At 41.4% G+C, this 26329-nt stretch overlaps 1 protein-coding gene across 17 annotated transcripts in view; it reads right to left on the bottom strand.

Moving 5' to 3' along the window:
- Nucleotides 1-26329, bottom strand: part of neo1a (neogenin 1a) — a 251441-nt gene that overhangs the window by 111778 nt on the left and 113334 nt on the right. For all 17 annotated transcript variants that reach the window (XM_033621559.2, XM_078174006.1, XM_033621550.2 and 14 more), the window contains exons 3-4: nt 6243-6518; nt 2805-2955 (exon numbers count right to left, since the gene is read on the bottom strand). In XM_033621559.2, the coding sequence (XP_033477450.2) occupies nt 2805-2955; nt 6243-6518 (427 nt within the window). The remainder of the gene's footprint in view (nt 1-2804; nt 2956-6242; nt 6519-26329) is intronic.

Below are 26329 nucleotides of genomic sequence, written 5' to 3' on the forward strand. Positions count from 1 at the left end.
GAATTACTGAGGAGAATTAGACACCCAAGAATCAGAATGTGTCTAAAACAGCCGTACATGGTTTCATGCTGCACTTCTTTTTGAATCACCTACATTATCTGCAGCTCAGGATAAAACTGGCTTTCTGCTATTGTGAACACAGACCGGGAGAGAGACGGAGAGAAAACAAGAGACATGACCAAGTTGAAGCACCAGAGGCAGAAGCTCAATGTGATAATCCCCGCTGTCAGTGAGTCACCCTGCCTTCAATTGGAAGCTTTGACACATCTTTATAAACTTTCATCTCATGTCTACAGCTTCGGCGTCGTTACTTTCAAGGCCCTGTTTGTGCTGCGCACCAAAGACCAATTAGACGCTCTTTGCAGATTCCCCTTTTCTCTCTCGCTCAGACTGTACGCCACACAGATTTTTAATTGACAGCAGCTCTTCTATCTCTCATGTAATGCCTGAGAGGGACGGGAGACTCTCAAGGAGAAAAAAAAAAGAAAGAAAGTTTCACTGCTATTCTTTTTAATTGTCAATGTCGTATTAAAATCACAAAAACAGTCTCGGTAATGTATTCGCCACACAATCCATTTCTGCTCTGAAGGCAGGAGCATGGAGGTCCACTTCAATATCGGAAAGACTTCCCTGGCTGTTCAGAGTATGCTTGCTAATTACCAACGGAGACACCCTTGGGGGGCGGATAAGCACGCTGGATAGTGTTTTGCAATTAATACAAGGTAGATTAATAAGTCCCTTTTTAGCCAGCTCCCAGCGGAGGTCAGAGGTACTCACAGATGATTCCATAGGTGTTAGAGACATTTAACTTGAGATGTGGTGCTGTGCATGGATCTAAAGGTTGGAGGAAAGTCTAATGATATTCTGGCTCACACCGCTCCGGAGTCTCCGACGTGATGACCTTACATTTAATTTCACTGAAGGTAGAAATCTCATTCTGGGGCTGGATTTAGATGAATGAGCCAGATTCTCGCTATTTTCTGTTGACCCCACAAGTTGCAAAGTTATTATTCTACAGGACCGGTACACAGGGTTTAGGTCAACAAAGTGCTTTCTTAATTGGTGAGAATCAAACTTCCTGTGTCCACTGCAATTCTCTCTCAGGGATTTGAGTTGCTCTGCCTGAGCTAATGAGAGCCAGAGGAGTGAGAGCACAGCCGCTGTGACACTCTCTCTTGGCTCTTAATTTGTGAACTTCCCCTCAGCTGGCAACCCCGCAGCCTCATCTCCCAGCTGAAGTGGCTCTGTTGGCACGTCAAGGCCCCCCTCCCTCCTGGGGCTCTCTGAGTAGCAGTGGCAGGAAAGCATTAACACCTTGGGGAGCAGGCGCCAGGACTGAGGCTACATCCACACTCATACGTTTTTGTTTTAAAACGCAAAACTATTGCTACGTTTACATCTGGCGTCTGCACTGCTCACGTGTTTGGGAACTTCTATACCAACATCATAGTGGTGACGAAGACCACACTTGAACACAACGCAAAGACTACAGCCCGTACGTTTTACCCCTGCGAGACGGAAACGACTCTAAACACCAGCAGGCAGCAGTAGTCTGTATTCCTGATTCAAAAAGGGAAACTGGAAGACTGACAGTAGATTTAAACACTAGTTAGCACATCAACAACACAACCTGATGTTGACAGAACAAAGGATATGTGTTGTGTGCTAGCAAACAAACTATTTCTGCCAAAAAGTGCAATGGCTAAAAACATGATCTTGAATCTTAAAACATCGAATAGAACAAGTTGGTTTTGGTCTCACACCCTCTTGACTTTAGCCGTTTGTCTCCTCTCCTTACTTCAGTTTCTCTTCTCATACACTGAGTTAATCTGCCAATCAGAGTAATTTCATTCGCTGACAGACTCTGACATCTCTGATGGCTTTATACCATTCTGAATCGATTGGAAAAAAGCCGGCAAAGGTTCATTAGTACCAGCAGCATGGGGCACACCACCAAAACTAGGGAAACAGATGCCCACCAACATTCGACCATCAGCTTGTTGTGTCAGGACGACCTTTGAAAACGCTTTGAAAACCCTGTTTTAGTTTAAAAACTACAGGGTTGACTTTAAGGTACTATCAGTTACAGATTGTCAAGTCATAGCATTAAAGCTAGGTCTAAGCACTTTTGTCATTTTATCTTTCTGTCCCCTTGCTAAGGCTTCCTCCGGCCATGGATACTGGTCTTGTATGTTGCCATATTTTCTTTGTAACAATTCCCAAACTGTTTCAACCACCTTGACAGCCTTATATTCATCATTGTTCCAATCAAAGAAATATCCGATCTTGCATTTTGGCACCTCCGTAGTAGTTTCTCAAACTATGCTACCATCCACAGAGCAGACAATCTGCCCAGTGTACGATACTGGTCATGTGATATGCCTTTTCAAGTGTTAGTATGGATGGTAAGTCATTTCTGTAACATTGCTACAACGATTGTCTGCATGTTTTAAAATTCTCTTTAAAAACAGAAACATATTAGTGTGGATGCAGCCTTACAGGTTAGCTCCTGGAGACCAGAGGCATTGGATACAAAAATGCAGCACATTACGGTCCGTGTTGCTTTGCTCCGCTTGTGTTGCTGGGAATCTGTGAACGCGAGGGAGCGCTGAACACAGCAGTGTGTGGACTTTGATGGGTAAGGGTGATTTTGAAAGGTTGGTTTGAATAAGTTATAGCAGAGAAGCTTCTACACAAGAAAGAGCAGAAACATGCCCCGAGAAAACCTGCAGCATTTTAAGGCATCTCTCATTTCTGAGTTGGTATGGGTGAATCACACTTACAGCCACAGTTCATACTCTTACCTTTCCTCTAGCAGCTTGTCTTTAAACATCCAGCGGATGTGCGGCGCAGGGAAACCTGTGGCGACGCAGGGCAGCAGCACGCTGGCACCCAACACCTTGGTCACAGAAGCAGGCTGCACCAGGAACTCCAGCTTCCGCTCTTCTCCGGTTTCTTAGACGGGAGGAAAAAAACGGGGGTCAGGGTTAAAATTGAGGTTAAAGTTGGAGGGAGAACCTTCAACATAACAAGTGTCATCTGTCTTAGAAACTTCAAAAGAGGGGCCGTGTTTCCTGACACCCAAACCAACTATGGTCAGATGAATAATGTTCATGTTGACGTCTGAGACAGCTGAACTCTCAGCTCTTTAGGAGTTCAAAGTGATCCTGTATAATTCCAGCTTAACTAACTGCCTGAGTAGGATCCTGCAACATCCAGGTCCTGTGTGACCACAGCTCACACACAAGACTTCAGCACTATCAGTTTATCTTAGATCATAATTCTATGAAGCTCAAACCAGGATTTTAATTAAAAAACAAAACTGTGTGAAATCATTTCCACCGGGCCCTCCTCCAACTCAGCGTCTCACAGCAAACACCCAATATTCTCAAGTTGATTTGCAGCAACTTCAAAGAAGCCCAATAACTACGAATGTATTTCTGTCTCTTCAACATCTGGTAGCATCCAAACAAAAATTTCTTTCAATTTCCTCACCCGGTTTTATGAGTTTTCCTTGTGTATGCATCCAGCCTTGTGCCACTCCACCACACATCCTTGGAGGAGACATACAGAGATAAAGACCCCCACTGGGGTCTTGTTGAGGTCTGATTTACGACCTCTAATATCTTCTCCGTGCTGCCAGGAGCCTGGTGCTTAACAACTCAGTAAATAAAACTTCTGCAGGGGTGAGACGAGACACTGCCACAATGGAATCCAGCCTCCTTTTGAGCTGCTGCTGAGTTACTGCAGCATTACTGATAACCCCACTGGGAGTTCTCTCTTCGGCATTCAATTTCTTCATGTTAAAGGTATGAGCAACACAGAGAGGACACCATGTACCACTTTAATCAAATGATGCACTGAACTATATTTTAATTTCAATTTACTGCACAGGTGGTTCTACAATAGAAGCTCTAACATAATTGCACCGTAATCAAGCATGTGAAAATGTTTCGATTAAGAGTTACTACTGAGGACACGAAGGGACGATGCTTTCAATATTAAATAACAATGGAAGTAAAGTGTCAATCAGATGATGCACAGATGTTTGTGGCTATAAAATCCAACAATGACGATTCCAAAAAAAATCAAGGTGCTGTGTAAACCGTAATTAAAAACAGATTGCAATGGCTTACAAATCTTTTTTGACTTTGTTCAACTGAATACAGGACAAAGACAAGATATTTAATATTCACACCAATAAACTTCATTGTTTTCTGCAAATATACACCCATTCTGAATTTGATGCCTGCAGCACATTCAAAAAAAAAAAAAAAAGTTGGGGCAAGGGCCTGTTTACCACTGTGTTGCATCACCTTTTCTTTTAACAACACGTTCCAAACCGGACTCTACCTTCTCACATTTTGTTGCTGAACGTAACTCTGTTTGTAGTCACCTTCACAGCTGAATGAAGCACCCTTTGTCAAGGTGTAGAGGATAAATACAGCAGCAAGCTTTGGGACAAACTTCACTCTGTCGTAACTCTTTGTGACCACGGAGGAAAATAAAGCTTAATCCCATTTTACATTTTTCATATGTATTTGTAGAACCTATATTTCATCTGTACGTGCTCCTATTGTTTACCAGAACTTCTGCATATTATCTTTTTGTCATTAAGAGAAAGAAATAACTGAATAAATCATTAAATTAAACAGAAGTAAAACTTAGTCCCAAGTTTCTTTGGTGGCATTCACCTTCTTTTTTATGCAAATATCGTCTTGCTTTTCCCCTTGATGTTTATAAGCTGCTTATTTTTGTAACAGCTCCTGTAAAAATACAACACTTTACAATAAAATGAACATGAGTACCGTTTTCTAGAGACTAGAGAAGGGTATATTTGATCCTAAACACCATGTAACATTTAAGATGTTAACATCTAAACGATAATATTAATGTCTGTCTCAGTTGAGCAGTTAATGTTTGTCAGGGTGAACAGATCGTCTTCCATGACGAACACAATATGCCATTGCACTTGGTCAGTAAGTCTGCATCGATACAGGCTTGTTGTTGGGGGATATTATAACCCACTTCCCCACTGGGTGGTTTGGGATGGCACTAAATGTGGCTGACCCTCTGTGTGAACCAAGCTGCGATGTTAGGGGCTGAAAAATGAAGCCAACAAGGAAGTGCCAAAAGCTGCAGTTCCTTGAACGGCCACTTGAGGCTGGCTCCAAACTCCAGTCAATCCCCATAGACCCCCATGTTAAAATGCCCAACTTTACAGCCTGGTACAAAAATAGCTTTGTTCTCTATAGCTAATTTCACCCTTTATGAAACTGTATGGGGGTTAATTTTTATACAACTAACCTGTTTACGTTTTATTAAGGCTTAAAGTTACACATAACTAAGGACGAGCTGCTTCGAGTGACAGGCTGTCCGCAGATAGTGTCCTCTGCTTCTCAGTCAGATCCACACCTCGCTCCTTCACAGCGCTAGCCTCTCGTCCAAATATGGTCACTTCTGGCTCCAAAAACTTAGATGGCAACAACTTGAATGCTTAACTTGAGACTTCAAAACGCGAATCCACATACCAATGGGTGCTGTCACGCTGGCAACACCCATTATTTTTGCAGTCTATGATGTAAATGCAGAAACAGAATTAAAGTGTGTAGGAAGAAGGTGTAGGAGGTGGTTTAGGAAAGGCCTTGAGTAAGTGTTTGGGGTCTGAGGACTCTAACTGTTGAAGTTTTAACAGTGAAATTTCTTCCTTAAGATTTACAAGCAGACCCTCCAAAATCTTCAAGGTTTAAAGACTGTGGAAGAACGGCCCCAAAATCCCACCCGACCACTGTGAGACATCAGTTTCTTTCTACAGGAAGTGTTTTGAAGATGGCATTGAAAACAAAGGCTTCTCCAAGTATTAAATAAACTTCACTTAGCATGTTCAACATGCCTTTCATGTTTCCTTCCACTTTTTTTGTGCATAATTTTGATGTATTCAAATGTAACAGGTTCTCTGTCAGTGTTATTGGGTTAAAACTAATAACTGGTCTAAATTTCATGTGAATAGCTGCACTGGAAAAATGTGTTATGGAAAAAATTTCATATGTTGAATATTTACTTTACCACTGTATGTCGAGAAGGATTTGCAACTCATTGCATTCTGTGTTTATTTATGTTGTACACAGCAGCCCTACTTTTTTGGAATCAAAGTCGTACATCTAGTGAGAAAAGCTCACTGATCTGTATTTTTAATAACATTTCATTTCGCTGTCTGTCGAAACTTAATTTCCTCAAACTACCTGGCAGTACTTGGAGCTGCGCCTCGTCACTGGACTTGGACGACCCCACATTTTCCACCAGACAGCGGTAAAGGCCTGCGTCTGCCTCCGAGGCGTTGCTGATCACCAGGGCTCCGCTGGGCAGCTGCACCAGCCTGGTGCTCAGCTCCAGCGGCAGGCGGTCTTTCTCCCACCGGGTGAAGGGCACCAGATCCGAGTTGACCTCACACGCCATCACCTGGCTGCTACCTAGATGCACATTGGCCGCCGATGGCTGGCTGGCGAACCTGGGCATCCCTGAAAGACAAAGATGAGACAAGGATGTAAAAAGAGTACTCACTCAGAATAACAAAATATTTGTGACATTTCAGATGTGGAAGAAATAGAGATGAAACATTCTTCCACAGATGTACATTAAAACATTTAAAAGACCCCTTAAATGTGTTTTCTCATCCTCGTTTTGTGAGCGGTGAGAGTCTGGCATTTGACTTTGAGAAAATATGCTGGTACGCCTGTTTAAAAATGTATGCAGTTAAACTTTCAACTATATTTATTCTCAAAACATCCAAAATAAAGCCATAATTTTTCCAAGGCAGACAGGAAAAACAAACAGACTGATCTCGGACCTTTGACACAGCAGCTCGGGAAGTCGTAAAAACTCCCCATATCTGTTTTAAACTATGACAAGATGTATATTTGGTCTAATCTTTGGAGCTGAAAAACATAACAGAATATTGGATGTGACATCTTGCAATCCATATTCACGACAGATTCTGAGCGGAAAAGGCCAAAACATACAACCCCCGCCCCCACCCAGCCCCGACCTCTTGCACACACAACTCCTAATGCACACACACACACAGCCACCCACACACAGTTGTGTAGCACAATCACTTATCCTCAATGGTGGATGTTAATTTGCCACGCAGAGCAGAAGACACACAGCACTAATTAAAAAAGGCTGGATCCACAGGCTGTTTGTGCTGCTGTACCCCGACTTTCATCTCAACGCAAAATAATTATTTCCTGCGTTTGAAACCATTGATCTGAAACCAACACTCGCGGGCCGCGTTCGAAACAATTGCAAACAATGGCTTCAATTAAAAACAACTTAAAATGTGTGAACTGCAAATGGTATTCTTGGGTTTATTAGTGAGGAGGGAAGAGTTGGTTTTAAAAAAAAAAAGTCGGAAGGCCACTCCGTCTGCAACAAAAAGAATATCATGTTGTGTTCTCACCACCGAGGGCCTCTTGAGTTTTTGGGCTAACTGTGAATGTCTCCTTGGTAATGTGTGTGTGTGTGTGTGTGTGTGTGTGTGTGTGTGAGAGAGAGAGAGAGAAACGAGTGGATAAAAAAATGTGTGACAGAGGATGAAACAAAGAGACTGGTTTCAGTGTTTATCTATTTATGAATGCATGCTCGCCCGCTCTGACTGTGCTCTCACGCAGGAAGTGATGCTGACGGCTTGCTGAGTGATGATTTGTCGTCTCTGCCCTCTCTCACCTACAGACAGCTCTTCAAATCCCCTGCCAAGAGTGGCTCCAGGGTAAATCACACTCCAAGATAAGGCCCCAACAGCTACACATTCTCGTCTGGCCGGGGCCGACACGCACAGCGTCTCAGAATATATCTCCGCACAATAGTTCAGCTAATATGGGCTTAGCCGATCCTAGCACTGATAGTTTTGTATCAAAGCTGCCAATCACCTACTGTATAATCACGCCAGAGTGCGAAAAAGCGCCTCAGCTGAATCATTCAGATTAGAGCTACTGAAGCTCCCCACTGAATCAAATACTTTTTATGATTAGCAGCTGTAGTGCAGTGCTAGTAATCAATCTAGCAAGCGTTAGGGTGAATTCTTGGATGCAGTATATATCAGGCTTTCAATGAAGATTTATTAAGAAAAAAAGATTAGATCATTGCAGGTTGTGTCACTGCAGTCGAGGATAAAATGGTGGTTACATGATGATAGTGATTACTGTAATAATGAATTCACTGAATCTGAATGTCATGTTCTTTTGCACTTTCAATTGTGAGCTAATAAATGCTCACAGATGGTCTTTTATCTTTCCAGTTATGCTCATCAATTTCATTATCCTGATGATGTCAACAACATGACCATGAATTTATCGGTTAGGTTTTGTATTTGCACTGTAATGAAGGAATAATGCACCATAAATTGACCATTTCTGGTAGTTAGTCACACCGTGTTCCCTTGAATTTGTTGAGAAACCTTTGTTTTTCTCGCATGCCTCCACAGAAAACAGCAACATGTTGATTTATTAATTGACTGGGAACCACATCTAACAATAGCAGAACTATGTCAAAACATCCATTTACTAACTCTCGCACAACTCCTGCAGTATAATCTAAGTCTGTCATCCTGTCGTATGCTCTGTATTTTCAAAACACATGAGGCTCAGCCTAAGCTCAATCAGGGACACTTCCCACCACTCACCACTTACACCCATCAGCTGACTGTGGGTGTTCCCTCTCCGTTAGCCGATCAAACTTCACCATGATCTCCTTCAGGCATTCATGTTGCTGCTGCCAAACTTTAAATCTGTTCTCCTCTCTGCTCCTGTCAGCTGTCATTTTAGGCTGAATCATAGCGCCCTCCTCCACCCCATTCACCTCCAGTCACCTTATCCAGAGGCCAGGACCAGCTCATCAAAGGCCGATTCCTCTTTACATCCAGATCCTCAGCTGGGGTCGAATCACCAAAGACTTCTCACATTTCTCATACTTACATGCACATGTAAAGAAATGTTCTTTTCTCTCAGAACGAGTCTCTCCTGATTGAAATGCATTTTGGCTAAAACCTTACTATTTAAAAATGAACTGAAAGATGTGCTTAGGTTTGCTTATTTCAAAGCCAGACTGCAATTCTAAGGTTTTTTAGCAAAAAAAACGAATGTGTTTGGGAAGTACTGAGCATACAACTGGATAAATGAGACTTGGATTATACAGCAAGAGTTGTGTGCGGATTTGTAAAGCATATTTTGATATAGTTTTGCTGTTGTCAAATGTGGACCCCATTTACCGAAATTCATTAAGAGTTGTCGTCTTTTTTGGATTCTCCATTCGCAGTGGAGGCATACGAGAAAAACATTTTCTTCATGAACTCAATGTAACATGTAAAATGCATGTGTTTGGGAGGTACTGAGTATACAACTGGATAAATGAGACTTGGATTATACTGCACAAGTTGTGTGAGAGTTTGTTATAGCATGTTTTAAAATAGTTTTGCTGCTGTTAAACGCGGGCTCCAGTGACTTCAGTTCATGAAGAATGTTGGCCTTTTTGGATTCTACGCTCACAGTGGAGGCATGCAAGAAAAACAAAACACAGCATGACTCACTGATATAAATATGGTCATTTTGAGGGTCTTTTTTAGAGTGTTCCAAGTTACTACAGCGAGTACAGAACTGTGTTTATGTTTTCCTCAGTTTCAGTAGAGAGGTTTCTTCCCTTTTTATTTTGCTTGCCATGATAGTATGTATTTGTGCTACTGAGTGACATTAATGAACTTAACAAAATTCCCAAAGTGGACAATATGTGATGGCTGGTAGCTTATATTTATTAATAGGCCTATATTTCTTAACATACAGACGACCTGATTCGTTTGTTTAATCATACTTAACAAACATGAACACAAGTATGACGTTAGCTTACACTGCACTCCTCACATATCGTCAAAGCACAATAAACACTTTTAGTAACTATGAGCAAACTAAATGCATCAACTGGTTTATGAGGAATATTTTACCTGCAAAATGACCATCTGTATTAACCTGGAAATCAAGATGCCCCGCCTCTAGAAAATTCGAATTTGCTCTGCACGGGGATCTGGCCCCGACGAGCAGAGCCTGCTGAATCGCCATCGGACCAATCAGATCAGTCTATATGACAGAGGCGGGCTCTGGGCGGGCGTAACATGATGACGACAGCGCTGCGCCGTAGGAGTCGAAAAGTAAACCGCCAAGATGGCAGCTGCTGAAGGACCACGTCCATTCAATTTAGCTTTGGAAGAAACGCTAAGCCAACTACACTTATCTTTTTTCTTGAGAGAGGAACAGAAGACTGCCCTAGAAGCCTTCGTTTCCAGGAAGGATGTTTTTGCTGTTTTGCCAACGGGATACAGCAAAAGCATAATATATCAGTTAGCCCCACTGGTCGTCAAACCAATGGGGCTTAGTGCAATGAATATGTCACCTTGTTTTTTGCTCTGACTGGCTATCGTGCTATCCAATTGCGTGCAGCAGCATTTAATATGACTCAGTTAGTGCCACCCCTTGGGTAGGAAGGGTGTATCAGTGAGGGCCAGACTCAAAATCTTTCTAGATTTGAGTCTGGATTTCCAGGCTACATCTGTATGTCAGTTACTCGCTACATGTTACATTGAGTTCATGAAGAAAACATTGTTTTTCTCGTATGCCCTAACTGTGAAGGGAGAATCCAAAAAAGACGAAAAATTCATAATGAATTTCGGTAAACGGTGCCCACGTTTATCAAAAGCAAAACTTTATCAAAACATGCTTTTACAAACTCTCACACAACTTTTGCAGTGTAATCAAAGTCTCATTTATCCAGTTGTTTGCTTCCCAAACACATCCATTTTGCTAAAACATTATAATATAAAACACTTCCGCCTAAGCCCAAAGCGAGCCAGACCATGTGCGTGCGTATGAACTCTGTTTAAGTGGGACTCCAATGTACACGTGTGTCCAGGCATGCGACTCGGCCTGCATGAGAATGAGATTGTAAATGGATGTTTTGACACAGTTTTGCTGTTGTTGAACACTGCCCCCGTTTACTTCGATACGCAAAGAGAATTTCCCTTTTTTGGATTCTTCGTTCACTGTGGAGGCACTATTTCTTCAACTGAAATCTTTAACTTTAGGCAGTGCTTCGGCCCACAGAGGAATGACATTTCAAAAGTCGAGGTTGAAGACCATGCCCTGAGTTAATACTTACAGATATAACCATGACTGTGTAAGAGCTTGAGACTTGACATTTGGCCCAAAGAGGACACAGGAGAGAGTCCTGAAAAGTCATCCACAGACATGACAAAAATTTATGGTTCCACAAAGACCCAACATTTTCAAAGAGGAGAGAAAACATCGCCCATCTCACAACTTGAGTTCAGACAGTTGTGAGCACTCAGTCCGCAGTGACTCTGCTGTGCTTCCAGCTCTTGATCGACTAATCCTTTGTTCCTCCAGCCTCATCACATCTCTCCAGGCTGACTTCATCAGTCTGCTGTGTGTGTGTTTGTGGTGCCAGTGAGTGTATGTGGGGATCCTAACTCACACAGACGTGACTTAAGATGTGGCCAGTGTTAATGAAGTGCATTCACCATATGATGACTCGGGTATGTACGTGTGAGTTCATGCATGTGTGGACGAGCTAAAGTGTACATAAGCACATTAAGTATGGGTCAAGGCGGGGCGTTGCAGAGATGGGAAGCGGCGAGTGTCGATGCTAACACTATCGATTTCAATTAATCACAATTCTCCATTTAAATCGACTGGATGGGAGCTTCATTTTCCACACCCTTGCTCAGCACCATCTATTGAACAGAAGTGCTGTACTGCCAATCTCAACACTTATTACAAGAGTGTGATGAGGCCAAATGATTGCAAGGGAGAAATAATGTCTCAGTGGTCAAAACACAGGAGTTTTATGCTAATCGAAAAGCAGTTTCTTTGTTCATTTCAAGCCACATAAATGAGAGCAAAATGTGACTGCTGATCTTATTGTGCCTCCAAACAATATTTCCCTAGAAAATAAAGCCGTTAACCCAGTGGTGGCACCAAATGCCTCCTCTGAGTGGTCCCTTAGATACACCAAAACCTACAATATCTGCTCGGCTCTGCCAGCAGAGCTCATAATCATATGAATGCTAATGAATGAATGAATGTGTCCATCATCAGATGGAGATTAGCAGAAAAGAACTGCGCCGCAGAGAGCTACTGTACGAGCAGGCGTGTCTGCCCCGCCTCAGAGCAACATCACATGCACATACACTTAAATCACACAGTTGGGTTTCTACTATTCTTAATTAAAACCAGGTATAGAATAACAATGAGCAGCTTAATGGTATATGCAGAGGGCTTTAAGGATCTCCCTCTAGATTCAACTGAATTAGTAACTGGCTGGAGAGTGGCTGCCTTTCACCTTGGATCGAAAATACAACTGTGCTCTATGTTACATATTTTCAAGCAGTCAGTTAAAGTAATTAAAGGGAAAAAAAAACTGGAAACTGGCTCATATTTTGGAGCTGCCCACAGGGCCATGCCTCCATATATGGCTCCAGCCTGACAAAGAGCTGTGTTTGGACTGGCAACATGAAATAACTCATTTTCCACTGTGAAAATTGGGAATGTAAAAAAAAATAAAAATCCAGTAATCAAAAACGTGGAGACAGATGTATCCGAGCATGCTCATATTTTCTATTTAGACTGTAACAGTTTATACCAACAGATAAGATCTAACTTGAGGCAGCTGCTTTTTATTTTAAGCTTTAATACTCTACTTCCTAATAGATGGAAATTACTCTAATCGACCAGTCAGGGCCAATAACACTGGTATATTTTGCATAAACTGTTTTCTCAGAATAGTTAAATTTATTAATACAACATATGTAAATACTTAATCAAGCTTTATTCATTCATTTATTTAGCAACGCTTAAACTGAATGCTTTTTAAGACCTTTTCAAGATAATTTTTAGCAAACTTAACATCTCATTTCAGCAGAGTTTTGTTTTGTGTTAGAATTTACATACAGTGTACGAAGCATGCCCCTAGTGTTCAGTACTAGGAAATGCATCTCTTTATGGCTGGATAAGAATGCCAATACAGAAATGGCAGAAAAGGTAATTTGGGTGTTTCTGCACCATCCAGTCTTGGGGAATCTGCACATGGAGCAGCACAGAGACAATAACAGTACCAATAATCCATGGTGAAGAATAAATGAGGTGGTTGGCCTGTCAGGTGTGTCGCCAGTTTTGTGAAATGCTTTTGTTAAAAAACCTTTTAGCAACTATGCATGTGCACGTTACACAGCTAGTATGCTACCACTGTTAGCTAGTTTAACACGCAAAATGAACAGGCAGAGGGTACTTGCTGTAGCTCTGGTTGAGGGTGAGGGTCAGCAAATAGTTTGTGGAAAGTGGGAAAGGGGAAAGTGTGGGAAAGTGTGGGTACATGAGACCCTAAGAAAGAGGGTGGATCATGGGGAGTACCACCAGTTGGTCCAGGAGCTTCTCCTCCATGATGGACGTTTCCAGGTATATTTTAGGATGATTCAGGGACAGTTTGACAACCTGCTGTCTATTGTCGGGCCGTATAGCTCTGGGTATCCAGCAACTGCTACCACCAGTTTCTCCTCTACTGTTTACCAACTGTAAACTTACTGTCCTGACTACCACAGAAGACCTGCCTCTCGGATCCTCCAAGGGGTTCAGAGCGCTCCTGCAAAAACAGCAGGAGCCTAGAGTGCAGGAATATGAGGGGCATCACAACGCAAAAATCTACGGGCAAAGACCTTCATTCTCATGAAAACAATTATAAAAAGACGCCTCCAGCTGCTAAAGCGCTTGTTATCGGGGCTCAAGACCTCACAATTTCAAATGTCAGACTATTCAATGATTTTTACAGCCTAATATTTTAAAAAAATAAATAAATTTAAAACATTTTAAAACTTTTAAAGGACCTGCAGACACCCTGTAAACTTGTACTGATATATGCACTTCGACCAACTCTGACTAGATTACGATTCAGAGACATGATAATAAAATCCATGCATATTGTAACAGTCCAAATCAGTTCACATTTATCTCTGAAACAACAACAGAAAATGTAATGCCTGAGGACAAAGAACAAGTCTATATGGTAATTCTTCAAATGCACAAATCTTTACACCGTAAAACACAATCTCTACAATCCCTAATGCTTAACGAGATAACCACTTAAAAACTGTGTAGCACAACAGCAGTTTTATTGGAACGATCAAATCGGCATTCAAAAACACGAATTGCAAAATACACCAAACTTAATGTTAATGTTGTCAAAATCAATTTCAGTAACAGAGACAGAAACACATGGTGATGAGTCCTGCCTACAGGCATTATGGGATACTTGCTACACAATGTATGTTGCAACTCACTCAGTGTTGAACAAAGTGGTTCCCTTGTTCTCAACTGAACTCACCAGCTGTTTTCCAGCTGTGGCAGCTAATGCCCCCTGCTGGCACAACGATCAATAATTTGAAATACAGTTGAACTTAAATGCAACACCGAACACATAAAGACCAGTAAAGGAGATGTATTGTAGCTTTATCTTGCACATCTACAGTGGAGCTCGGTAGCACAAGATTAGGAGATCAGAAGTAAATGTTTGGCTTTGGTGTCAGTCCCTTCGAGTCAGAGAGCAGCGTATTCTCTCCAGATCTGACATTTCGCAATCGTGAACAATCAGAGGGAAGAAATACATCACAAAAGAAGCAGAGATCCCAATTTCTACACTGATAACAGAATCAGTGGACCAGAATGCAACACAGCCACAACTGGGACTCTCATTCTTATCACGCTATTATTTCCACCACTTCTTTCTCTTTCTCCCTCTCTCAATTCAACAAGTTCACGCCCATCCTCTGGGGGATGGTGAAAGTCATTCTGGAAAATGTGGGGAAATCAATACCTGGAATTGAAGTACACAAGTCAGATTGAAGGAAAGTGGGTACACTAAAAAAGTAAATTAAAGCCCTTCATGACAGAATAATTCATAGAATGCACTGACTGTTACAAATTGATACTTACCAGTGTATGACCGTCCACAGGGAGGAGAGTTTTCCTTTAAAGCACAATAACGACACCTTCACTCGCCCCGCCTTCCCCGTCAACACTACCCTCCCCTATCAACACATCCATTACAGTTTTGCATGCCACACACACAAAGACAGAACAACCACAATCCTATTGTTTTATGAATTTCACAGCACCAGGCAGAGCCAAATCACGTCTGCTGAGCCAAAAAAGACCAATCTCAGACAGTGAGGTGTTAGATCCAACCCTGGAAGAGCAAATTAGACAGAGTGTGAAGACATCCAATCAATGGCAGTGAGACTGAGGGTGAATGTGGGAGTGGCAGGGTAATCAAGCAGACTACAAAAAAAAGACAATGATGTCTATTAGATGTATTGGCTTTGAGAAAATCCTCCTGCACAATATGTACAATATGTGCTTTATTCAGTTCAGTGCCTCTTTCTGTTCGTGCTCGCTTTAAGGCCAGCTGCAGTGTAAGTGATAATTAATTCCCTAATTGAAGGCTTCAGAGCTTCAGGGGAGAATATTTCTAAGGGCTTCCTTCATTACAGCAAATCATCTATTCAGCCGGCGTGCTTACAGTAAGGTTACAGTCTTACAGTAAAACAAAAAAGTGTTAACATCTTTTTGATATTTGGCACTTTGAGAGGATTTCAAATGTAAAAATTCAACAAAACTTCAGTCAGTCAAACTCTTACAAGGTATTAAAGTAAAAAATATTAATTTATTGATACATATTAATTCTGACTACTTGTAACAGTTTCTTGACTTATTTTCTGCAGGTTTGATAAACCAGTATCAGCTGCGTTTTCTTGCTTTCTCTTATTCTTTATGTTTTTTGAAGCATGCTGATTTGTTTGGAAAACGTGTTCAGTATAAGACAGTTGTTTTGTCAGTGAACCTCGTGAGCTGTAATGGAGACAACTTTTGTAACATTACCTTTGTGAAATGTTGCTGTTGTCCCTGGCTTCATATGAGTAGAGGAAAAGTCCGCTAGCCACTAGGCTAATTAATTCAATGTAAAATGCCATAGACTTGTGCTAAAAACATTAGCATGTTGTATTTGTGGGGAAAATGTGTCCAGATAAAGACAAGTGTTTGTCTGTGAATGCTGCGAGTTATAGTGAAGCTGATTTGTGTACTTGTGTTTTTTATGTTTTTGGCACTGTTTCGCAATGTTTAAAGTGTGTTTTTGGTGTGTTTTAAATCAACTAAACTTAACAGCACTTCAGAGAAACCTCCGCCGCTGACTAGTGTTTTGGAGGTGTAACTGCAGAGTGACACAGGCACACCACCGCACAAGTATAAATGCTCAAAATGACGTAGGCCATGTGCGTAGGCTACCCACACACGTATAAATCCCCCTTTATAGTGGACGCAGTGTCAGACTAAAGATGGAAACGGAGTGTAATGAGTTGACAACTCTGTCTGATATCAAGCAACAGAGAATGTGTAATTTTAAAATACAGAAAAATGTTTAGATTTAGACTTCTGTAAAACTTGTAGGGATTTAATGTGTTATTTTCTCCTGTTTTTTTTTTCTAATGCCAGATTAAAGCTTTAAATAAAAACTAGACATAGCACTTATTTGAGTGTTACGCATCCAATTTGAGTGTAATGCATCCAATTTCAGGCTTTACATTTTACTTTTAAGATTGGATTATAAAGTCAGCGGGGTGAATCCTTCTGGGTTTCTGAGAAAGCACTGCCGGGCCAAAATGTTCAGAGGGTTTAGCGCCAGAAAATAAATCTCCCATTGGTGAGGCATTGGTTATGTGTGATTATTAATACATTAACACACTCAAGTTGGTATGTATGAGTGAAGGCATCACCACGGACACTGACGGGCAGTAAACAATCAGTTGCATAAGATGTCTGCTCTCTGAGACAAATGCTCATTTTTCTCCTCTGTTCTATTGTTATGAAACTTTAATTGCGTCGTAATGCAAAACCCACTCAGACGCATTCCCTCCAAACAACATGCAGACAACATTGTTCACCCCCCGATATCACTCTTAATAAAGGCCCTTCAGGGGTTATGGCACAACCAAAAAAAGATTACTCTATCTCTATAACGCAGCCTAGATCCTTGTGAAATTTAGCTTTGAGGGGTGGTGCTTTAGTTATGTTCTTAAGTGGCTTTGCATGCTGCATGAAAACCACAGCATGAATTCTTCAAATCTGACGCCAAGAGGGAGTTTGCTTTCGCCTTTTTTGTAGTTTAATACAAATATGGGATGTGGTCAAAAATGGGGCTGATTGAAGCATTTCACAAAGGAAACCTCAATGTTTAAATATACGGCATAATGGGGAAAGATATAATAGATGCACAGCCACCAGTTTATGAGAAAGACTGTGGGTGTTCATCTAAAAATACATAGAAACTTGCAAGTTTAAATCTGTACAATCAACTGGGAGGAAAAGAAAACGAGTTTACTGCTTTCATACTAAACAAAGTCGAGAGAAATGAAGGAAACAGGAACTTTGAAGGTCTTGTCAGTTTGGGAAAACATGTTTGCTGATGTTCTGCGCAGTAAAAAGCAACAACAACCTTCATCCTGTCGCGGGCTGACAGGTGGGAGGTCTCGCAAGATTGACAAGAATGAAAACAGGATTAATTAATGACTCTGTGTTGGAATCTAATAAAGAAGTCACTGAGGCACTTCATCATGCATGAAGCCTGACAAGCCTGACATACTGAGGAAATGATGAAATGCACAGTCTGGCTGTGTCATCACAACATATTTGTCTTTTTCAACAACAGGGAGGGGAGACTGGGAGTGACTGACTGCCATAACAGAAATGATGTCAGACCATAAAACTTGTATAAATCTTCATGCATCAAATATGTTCAGTTTCCATCTGATCCAAACAGCTGTCTGTTAACATAAACGGGTAACAATGACACCAGTTTACGACTCAGCTAAAAATAGAGCTGCCTACTCCAATAACCCTTTGGCACACTGAAACATGTAATGAACAATCAGTGGAGGGACATGATGTGAGAATGAATCAGTGCTTTTGAACCCTATGATATGTGTGCAGAACAATGGTGACCACAAAAGCGTACACACACTCCCTGACACATAAATGCTCGTGCTGTGTGCACACATCAGAAGGACAAGCGGAAGATGGATGGGTGGCGTTCCACAGGAGTCAGCCTCAGACAGGGGTTCTTATTTTATCTACTGGGCTGTAAAAATGGCTCTCGGGCGTAAGAGATGACAGAAAGAGCGCATCCTGACCTTGTAACCCGCGTGTCTGCAGTAAAACCCTTAGAAGACAACTGGTGTCGCAGAATGACACAACAGCTTATTGTCCAGTGTAAAAACTTCAACATGACAACCTTAAGACCAGTGCTGGGCAGCATTGTTAGCAGTAATGTGTTACAGTAATAATACTACTTTTTCCAGTAACTCTTTCCAGTAACAAATTCCTAATAAAAGTTCAGTATTACATTAAAACGTTACGTTACAACCTGACTTTTGCTGTCCCACTCAGACTGATTTGAAATTCTACATTGAATCACATCCTCTGATCTATTTTCGTCATCTTACTGAAAAGTACATTGCTTATGTCTTCTCATACAGGACATTTAAAAGAGAAATGAACCTCATTCTCAGCTTCGCCTAAATAACACGACAAACAAACTCTGTCCTCCTCTGAGGTGGCGTTAAACCTTCAAGTCTCTACGGCTAACGGTAACATTCCTGAGTGCAACTGTGCACACAAGGATCTTTGTCTTTTGTTTAGATTACACTTCACGGAAGACTCTACAAAGATTCTTTCCACTGTGAAAAACACAACCAGAAACCTGAAAGCCCAACTGCAACAGCAAAACAATGTGAAGCTCTTGGAAATACACCGCACTGAAGGTGAGCCCTCCTGGGCCATGAGGATGGCTGTTGTAATCATGGACAGCAGGCAACAAGGGACAAAGAGCTAATGAAGCTTTTGGTTAGATATGTGGTGGATAAAAGGTTGCCCATCTCCACGACTGACTCTCCATCTTTCAGACAGATCTTCTTCACTTCTCAAGACACTGGTGGCAGAAGGCAGTCAGAATAACAAAATCATTTCATTGATGTAAAAAAGATGCAGACAGAAGCCTACTGTAGTAGTAGTAGTAGTGTATTCAGGGCAGTGAACCACAGCCGACAGACACCTTTAAATATGTTAAGCTAAATCTGCGGGGCTTAACATCTCTGACAGCTCTTAGCCAGGGGAGGGATATTTTTAACTGCTAAGCCACTCTGGGTTCAGACCAGATGTTGAGCAAAGAACGCCCTTCTAAACATTTATGACTACCAGCGGATGGGCCCCGGGGCGCAGCTGCTGTTTAGAGTACAACTGAGGCGAGGAGAAGTCACCTCCGCCTGATTACTACATCTCTTAGTCTTCACAGAAGCGATTTCTTGCTTTGTTTTTACAACAGCACTCGGGAAGACAGGCAATATAACATGCACTTTATAAGACAGTCACTGTAAAAGATCTGCTCCGAACACATGGCGGTAACCTGCCTCTCCATTGTGTGTGTCACAGGTGTGATAAGTTGCTTATTTGATTGCTGAATTTCTATCCTACTTGCATATGTTAGTGAAAAGCCTATGATGAAATCAGACACAATCAATCGTGTCTTGATGGGAAACGACACGTCAGGATGGAGCACAGTTGGCACCCTGACAGATCCTGATTGCCTGTTGTGGGAACAGACAGAGGAGAGGCTCATGGATGGTGAAGGATGGAGAAGGACACATGACAGGGCCGGGTCAGTTGTTGCCATGGGAACATCAATGAGAAGGAAATCCGGATCTCGTTCTCTGAAATGTTTGTTTCAAACCCCTTCCTGTGGCAAATAAAACTATATGTATGTTTTAAATATGTCAACCATCCACTGTATGTGTAGTAGTGATGTATTAAAGCATTTTCACTGTGGTTGATTCAAATACAACAAGACAGTTAATCTGCAATTATCAGCACTGGGCGATATGGAAAACATCCTTTGTTACAGCTTTAAATTAAATCCAGGTCAAGTTTCACGTCTTTGAGTCTTTATGTTGAGACATCCTTCAAATGTTTTTACAGTGAATGAGTATTTTTATAGTGTAAAATGGAGCACAGTGATGCTGAATCCACACGACTAATCCAATGACCCAAACACATGGCTTTAATTTCAAATGTCATCAGAGCACAAATTTATAGGACAGGAAGTAATATCAGGCGACTAAATCAAAACCAGTCACATTCCCAACTCATCAAATATCGACACTTGGTCAGTGGCCCTTGGTGTCAGACACCGCCACGCAGAAGCACCCTTTAGCAGCGGTATGAGATGCACAGAGCGGCTGCTTTTTTTAAGAACCAAGTAACTGTCGTGGTATTAAAAGCGATAATGTCCACAGTGTTTGAGCAAGAGTGGAGGTGGATGGGTCAAACAAACTCTGGACTTTCACCCATGAGACTGCTGTTCGTTTCTCCTGTGAAACCAAAATGAAAATGATTTTACTCACAAGTTCCTCACTTGGCTGTCGTCACCTTCAACATCGTGTTTAAAACAGGTTATATCTGTTAATTAATTTCACAGCTGCAGGCAGGAAATCAGGTGATATGCTGCAGAGGATGGAAAACTGTTGAGCTACTTGTCTGTAGACTCATTTCATCATGAACGGTACATTTCTGTCATCTGCATTTACAGTTTCTCCATTTTATTAATGTGCCAGCAGCTGTAACTCAAAGTGTGCACGAGGTTATGGAGACATTGTGCACATCCTGGTTATATTATTAATTATTCAAGACAGTTTGACAGAGCTCTACAACTACACACAATATCACATTTTTGTAATATTTATGGGTCACACAAACTGAAGTCTCCTCAGGTTTTTGCCTTCAAGTCTCAGTTCAAATCGAGGTACACAGCTGACAAGTCAAGTCACAAGTCTTCATTGAGACACAGATACTGTACAATATCAGTTGAGAAACTGCTTGTGGATTAAATACCCAGAGAGGAATGTCTGCACTCAATGTGGGGTTTGTCTGATTCAGCATATGCAATACTTGACAAATAACGATACAATACAGTGCTTCATCAAGTCCATGACACAAAGTCCAGTCTTGCCTTACATAGTCATGTGCATTGATGTGGATAGTTACTGTATGGATGTATAAAGAGAACTGGGTACAGCGTTCGAGGTGGCGCCACATTCATTCCTATGAAAGTCGGTCAGTGACGCATGAGGCCAAAAAGTTTGACTTCCCAGGTATAAAATTATTTAATTCAATTCAATTCAATTCAATAGAACTGTATTTATCCCATAGAAAATTCTTGTGTCAGAGAGTGCTTCAAATAACAGTAACACTAACTACATTAACCACAAGTTAAATGATTCACAACCAGCAACAAAAAGACAACCAGTGGGTTCCCGGGTAAGGGCCACTCACTGGGCCCAGTTTTAGAACAATAGTATTAAATATCTGGCCAAATATACAAATATACAAGATAGAAGTGTTTTCAAGGATGTGGATCTTCTGGATCACAAGTACATTACAGGTTTTGGTGAGCCGAGCGGCTAACTTCTGGTTAGGCTTTAGCTTAGCCCCATTCAAGTTAGCGCTCAAAATATTAAAGTCTTTTCACCCCCTAGATTTTCGAAATGTTATTGGACCAGAATCAAAAAGCAGACAGTGAAACAAGTCATTCTGCAAGGGTTGTGATTAACCACTGACTTACAGACCTCTGTTTCATAATGTTACTCTATGGGAGTCTTTCTTTGGCCAAATGGCATCACAACAGACCCAGAAATTGTAATTCCACTGTTTGCCCACTATGAAAACGAACTTCAGTCAAACCACAACCATCACGCATATACGTGCCTGCTATAACAAGCTCACAATGAAATGCAAAATGTTTGATATTCTGACCAAAAATGTCAGTACTCATTACGAGCCACCCGGCCACAACAAAGGTTATTGTCAGCTTTTGAGATGTCACTGTAAACGGCCTTGCAGATTTTTCCTTTTAAAAAAAGAGATTTTTCAATTTATTAAAGAAACTGTAATATAAGGCTGCAAATAATGGTTATTTAATTGTGAATTAAACTGCAAAATACTTTCTTAAATCATCAATAATCTTTTTGGTGTAAAGTTATAAAATTGTGAAAAATTCCCATTCCAGTTTTCAAGCGCTCAAGGTGAGAACCTTGAATTGAAAAACCCAAAGATATTCATTTCACTATTACGTAAGTCGATGAAAAGCAGCAAATCATCACATCTGAAAAGCTGGAACCAGAAAGTGTTTTTCTGTTTTTTGTTTTGCTCCTTTATCAAAACAATCACTGATTAAATTTCTGCCTATCATCTAATCAATTAACTTACTAATTGTTCCGCTACAATCAGCACTAATCAGCTCTAGTGGAATGTTTGTACGTTAGGGTGAGTTGTATGCACGTCTCTGTGGCACCTGTGAGGAAGCTGATGTGACCGTGTGTCCACTTGGACTAATCCTGTGAGTCAGCATGTTATCGTTTCATCTTGCCTTCCAGGGTATCACATGTCTCTTCTGCTTCCCATGTGTGTTTCACCTGTTCACAGTGAGACCTGCAGCCAAGTGAACTCCCCGCAGAATCAAGAAGAAACAAGCCCTTTTTCATTACAGGTAATTGAGTCTTATCTGAAACAATACTGATTGCATCAGGGCCCTTAATCATGTTAAGGTGTCTTATTTTATCAACGGGAATTTAGCTCATTCGTGGCCCATTTTGAGGCTAACCTTCTGCAGAGGTCGTTGCCATTGGAGACCGTGGCAGCGGCTGCTCCCATTACCGAGCGCAGATAAATGTGTTGGCACTACGGCGGTACATCCCTTTTGCTCTTTCTGTCTCACCTCCCCCTTTCCCTCGCTCCCTTATCAGACAGAAGAGGGGAGGAGGAGGTGAGAGGTAAGAGAGGATGCGGAGAGAAGCTCAACAGAGCCGCGCCTCCAATGTCAGAGGAGTCACGTGTGGTATTACGAGGGAGATGTCAATCAGAGCCAACACAGGTGCCATAAAGAGCAGCTATCACTGGCCCATCCTCACATCTTTCATCAAGTGCTTGTTTCCTTAAGGCCCCGAGCTACGCCCCCCTCCTCTGGAATGAAGGGCCCCTCCACCTTCCAGTAGCTCAACAGGCCATCCAGATAAAGGAGCCAAACAGACCCCTGTCCTGCTGTTGATGGACACATAGATACGAGCTTACGGGATAACCTCTCCATATTCACCTCTCTCCCCTTCACTCCCTCCTCACACCACCATCCATCCAATTTTTCAGCTTCCTCTCCGCCACTGTGCCGTCTCTTCCCCATTCCCTGCACTACTCTCCGAGTCGCATTCATTCAGTTTCCACCCCTCCCCTCTTCCTCTCCATCTTCCCACCACACATTTCAGTGGGAGCTCTATCGCTTGCTAGAGAGGGGCATGCTGCTGCTGGTTCTTATCTGGGGATGTTGGCGGCACATCTGTAGATGCTATCTGCGGCCCTGTTGCTCTGTTTATGCTCCAGCCCTGCAAGAGCAGCTAGCGGGGAAATGAGATGGATGGAGGAGGGGGCCGGCAGAAAATGGAGTATCTTCCTCAGCAGAAATGATGAAGTAAGGGGCAGAGAGGGGAGAGCCTCTGGAAGGTGATCTAGACGAGTAAAACCCAAGACCTGTCCTATGAAAAACTAGAACCTCAGCATTCACAGTTTGAAGCAGGGAGGGGCACAAGGGGTCAAGAGCCTGAGCAGGACGTCAGTTTTCATTCAGCACATACAGTAAATGCTTTTTTTTCTCTTTTTGCTTTGTAAAAGGGAAACATATATATAATCAATACAAGCATGAATTGACCCCATTTGATATTAAAGGTGTACATGTTTGAACAGGATGGTGTGATGTCACTGCAATCTATAAATACCTGCACAGATCCACACAGCAAAACCGATACTGACAGATCTGTGCAGCTGAAAATAATGCTTAAACCTTTTCAGTCAGACATCACTCGATCTAATGTTACAGGCAGAATGGCAACCTTAAAACCTTTTCCTAACATACAGCAAGTAAGCAAACTGTGGAGGATAGAGCACTGAAAACTGTCAAGATATACTATGAGCAACAACAACATTCAGAGAGTCTATCGAGCCCTGATCAAGCCTGCTGGTGCTCTGAAAATAGGTTGCAGGTTTACAAGGCCCCACAAAAAATAGAGCCAAGGCGAGCTTATTTGTAAGGTCGTCAACAACACGTCGCTGACATGAGTGTTATATCGTAGGCAACTGGACTTGAATGAATGAATGAATTTATTTTATTTCGAACATAAAAAAAATAAAATTTAAAGACAGAAAACAGAATACAAACAAAAAAGAACAGTGTCCGAAAAGGAGCAGGTAGAAGCAAAACTTCTATGACCCTCCCCCTTTCTTACTTATCTATTAATAAATTAAACAGCTTCATCAATCAATTTACAACCAAATATAAACATACAAACAACTATCCCCAATTTATTTACAACCCAAATTAAATATATACACATTCATCAAATTATTTACAACCCTAATATCCACCCAGTGTTTTTTTAAAAAAAATACTAATAAAAAATAAGAATTTAACAAACAAACAAAATCATCCCTTAACGCAACCCCTCCTCAACCATATAACTCCCCAAGATTTCTTTTTTGTATCTTTTTTAAATTGATTTATATTTGTGCTTTGCTTCAACCCATTCCTCAGATCCACCCTACCAACTGAAAGACACATACTTTTCCTTTTTGAACGAACACAATGTTTTTTGAAATTAAAATTTCCTCTTAAACTATAACCTCCCTCCCTGTCACAAAACATTTTCTGAATATTGCCCGGAAGTGAATTTGTTCTTGCTTTAAACATAATTTGTGCAGTTTTAAATTTGACTAGATCCCAGAATTTCAATGCATGTGATTTTAAAAACAGTGTGTTCGTGTGCTCCCTATATCCCACAGTGTGTACTATCCTGATTGCTCTTTTTTGCAGTATGAATAATGGTTGTAAGTTGCTTTTGTACGTGTTACCCCAAACTTCCACACAATAATTCAGATATGGTAATACAAGTGAAGAATACAGAATGTGCAGTGATTTATGATCCAGTATGTGTCTTGTCTTCCCCAGTATTACTATGCGCTTTGCCAGTTTTGTTTTACATGACTTATTTGGGGTTTCCAGCAGATTTTGTGGTCCAGTATCACACCCATAAATTTATTTTCATTTAACTCTTTCAATATGTACATTATCTATTATTATTTGCACTTGTGTTCAATAGGTATTGTACAATTTCCAAATAACATGAATTTAGTTTTGTTCAGATTTAATGATAATTTGTTTATGTCAAACCACTGTTTTAATTTTTTTCATTTCTATCGTGATCACCTCCAAAACTTGCTGCAGATTTTCCCCAGAACAAAAGATATTTGTATCATCTGCAAATAAAACAAACTTTAATGTCTCTGATACCTTACACATGTCATTTATGAACTTGCATGAGTTTCTTGAAGATGTTTCATCTATCATCCAAGAGGCTTCTTCAGCTCCAACGGACTGGTGCAGAGTCGCAGGCTTTATACTCTGTGTGGGTGTGAACCTTTACAGAGTCGCTGAGGTCACATGTGAGTCGTTGACCCACCCAGCCATTATGTGTGTCATTAGGGTTAGATGGGTCCAGGTGTGCCATAGCACATGACCTGGACGACTGACAATCCTCACCGACATGTAACACGTCACCAAGTTCCCTAGTGCACGGAGCAGGTTAGGACATCTTCTTTGGATAAACTACAATCTGATGTTTGCTTGTTTGCATGGGTCCAGTTAGGAAGAGGTGTAACCATGGATGTATAAAGAGAACTGGATCTGGATACAGCATTTGGAACAAGGCTCCATTTATTCCTGTGAAAGTTGCTCAGTGGCACATGAAGCCCCAAAAAGCTCAATTTCCATGGTATGATATTGCCTGGATCTGCCACACTGTGCGGCCCACAGAGCAAGCACACTGGAGACTTATGGGGGCCAAGTGTGGCCAATTTCCCCTGGCCAAGAGGCTAACTTCCGGTTTAGCCCTCCACTAACTTGAAAATGATTTAATCGTGATGCTCCTCTAGGCTTATGAAATGATACCAGACCCAATGGTTTAAGTCTTGACAGTCAAACAAGTCATTTATCAGGGGTTATGGCACTCAAAAAAATGTATCCACTAAAATACAGACATCTCTTTCACAATGTAAGTCTATGTGCGCCATGGCAT

Source organism: Epinephelus lanceolatus, chromosome 2 (assembly GCF_041903045.1).
Source record: "Epinephelus lanceolatus isolate andai-2023 chromosome 2, ASM4190304v1, whole genome shotgun sequence".
In the NCBI taxonomy this organism is placed as follows: Eukaryota; Metazoa; Chordata; class Actinopteri; order Perciformes; family Serranidae; genus Epinephelus; species Epinephelus lanceolatus.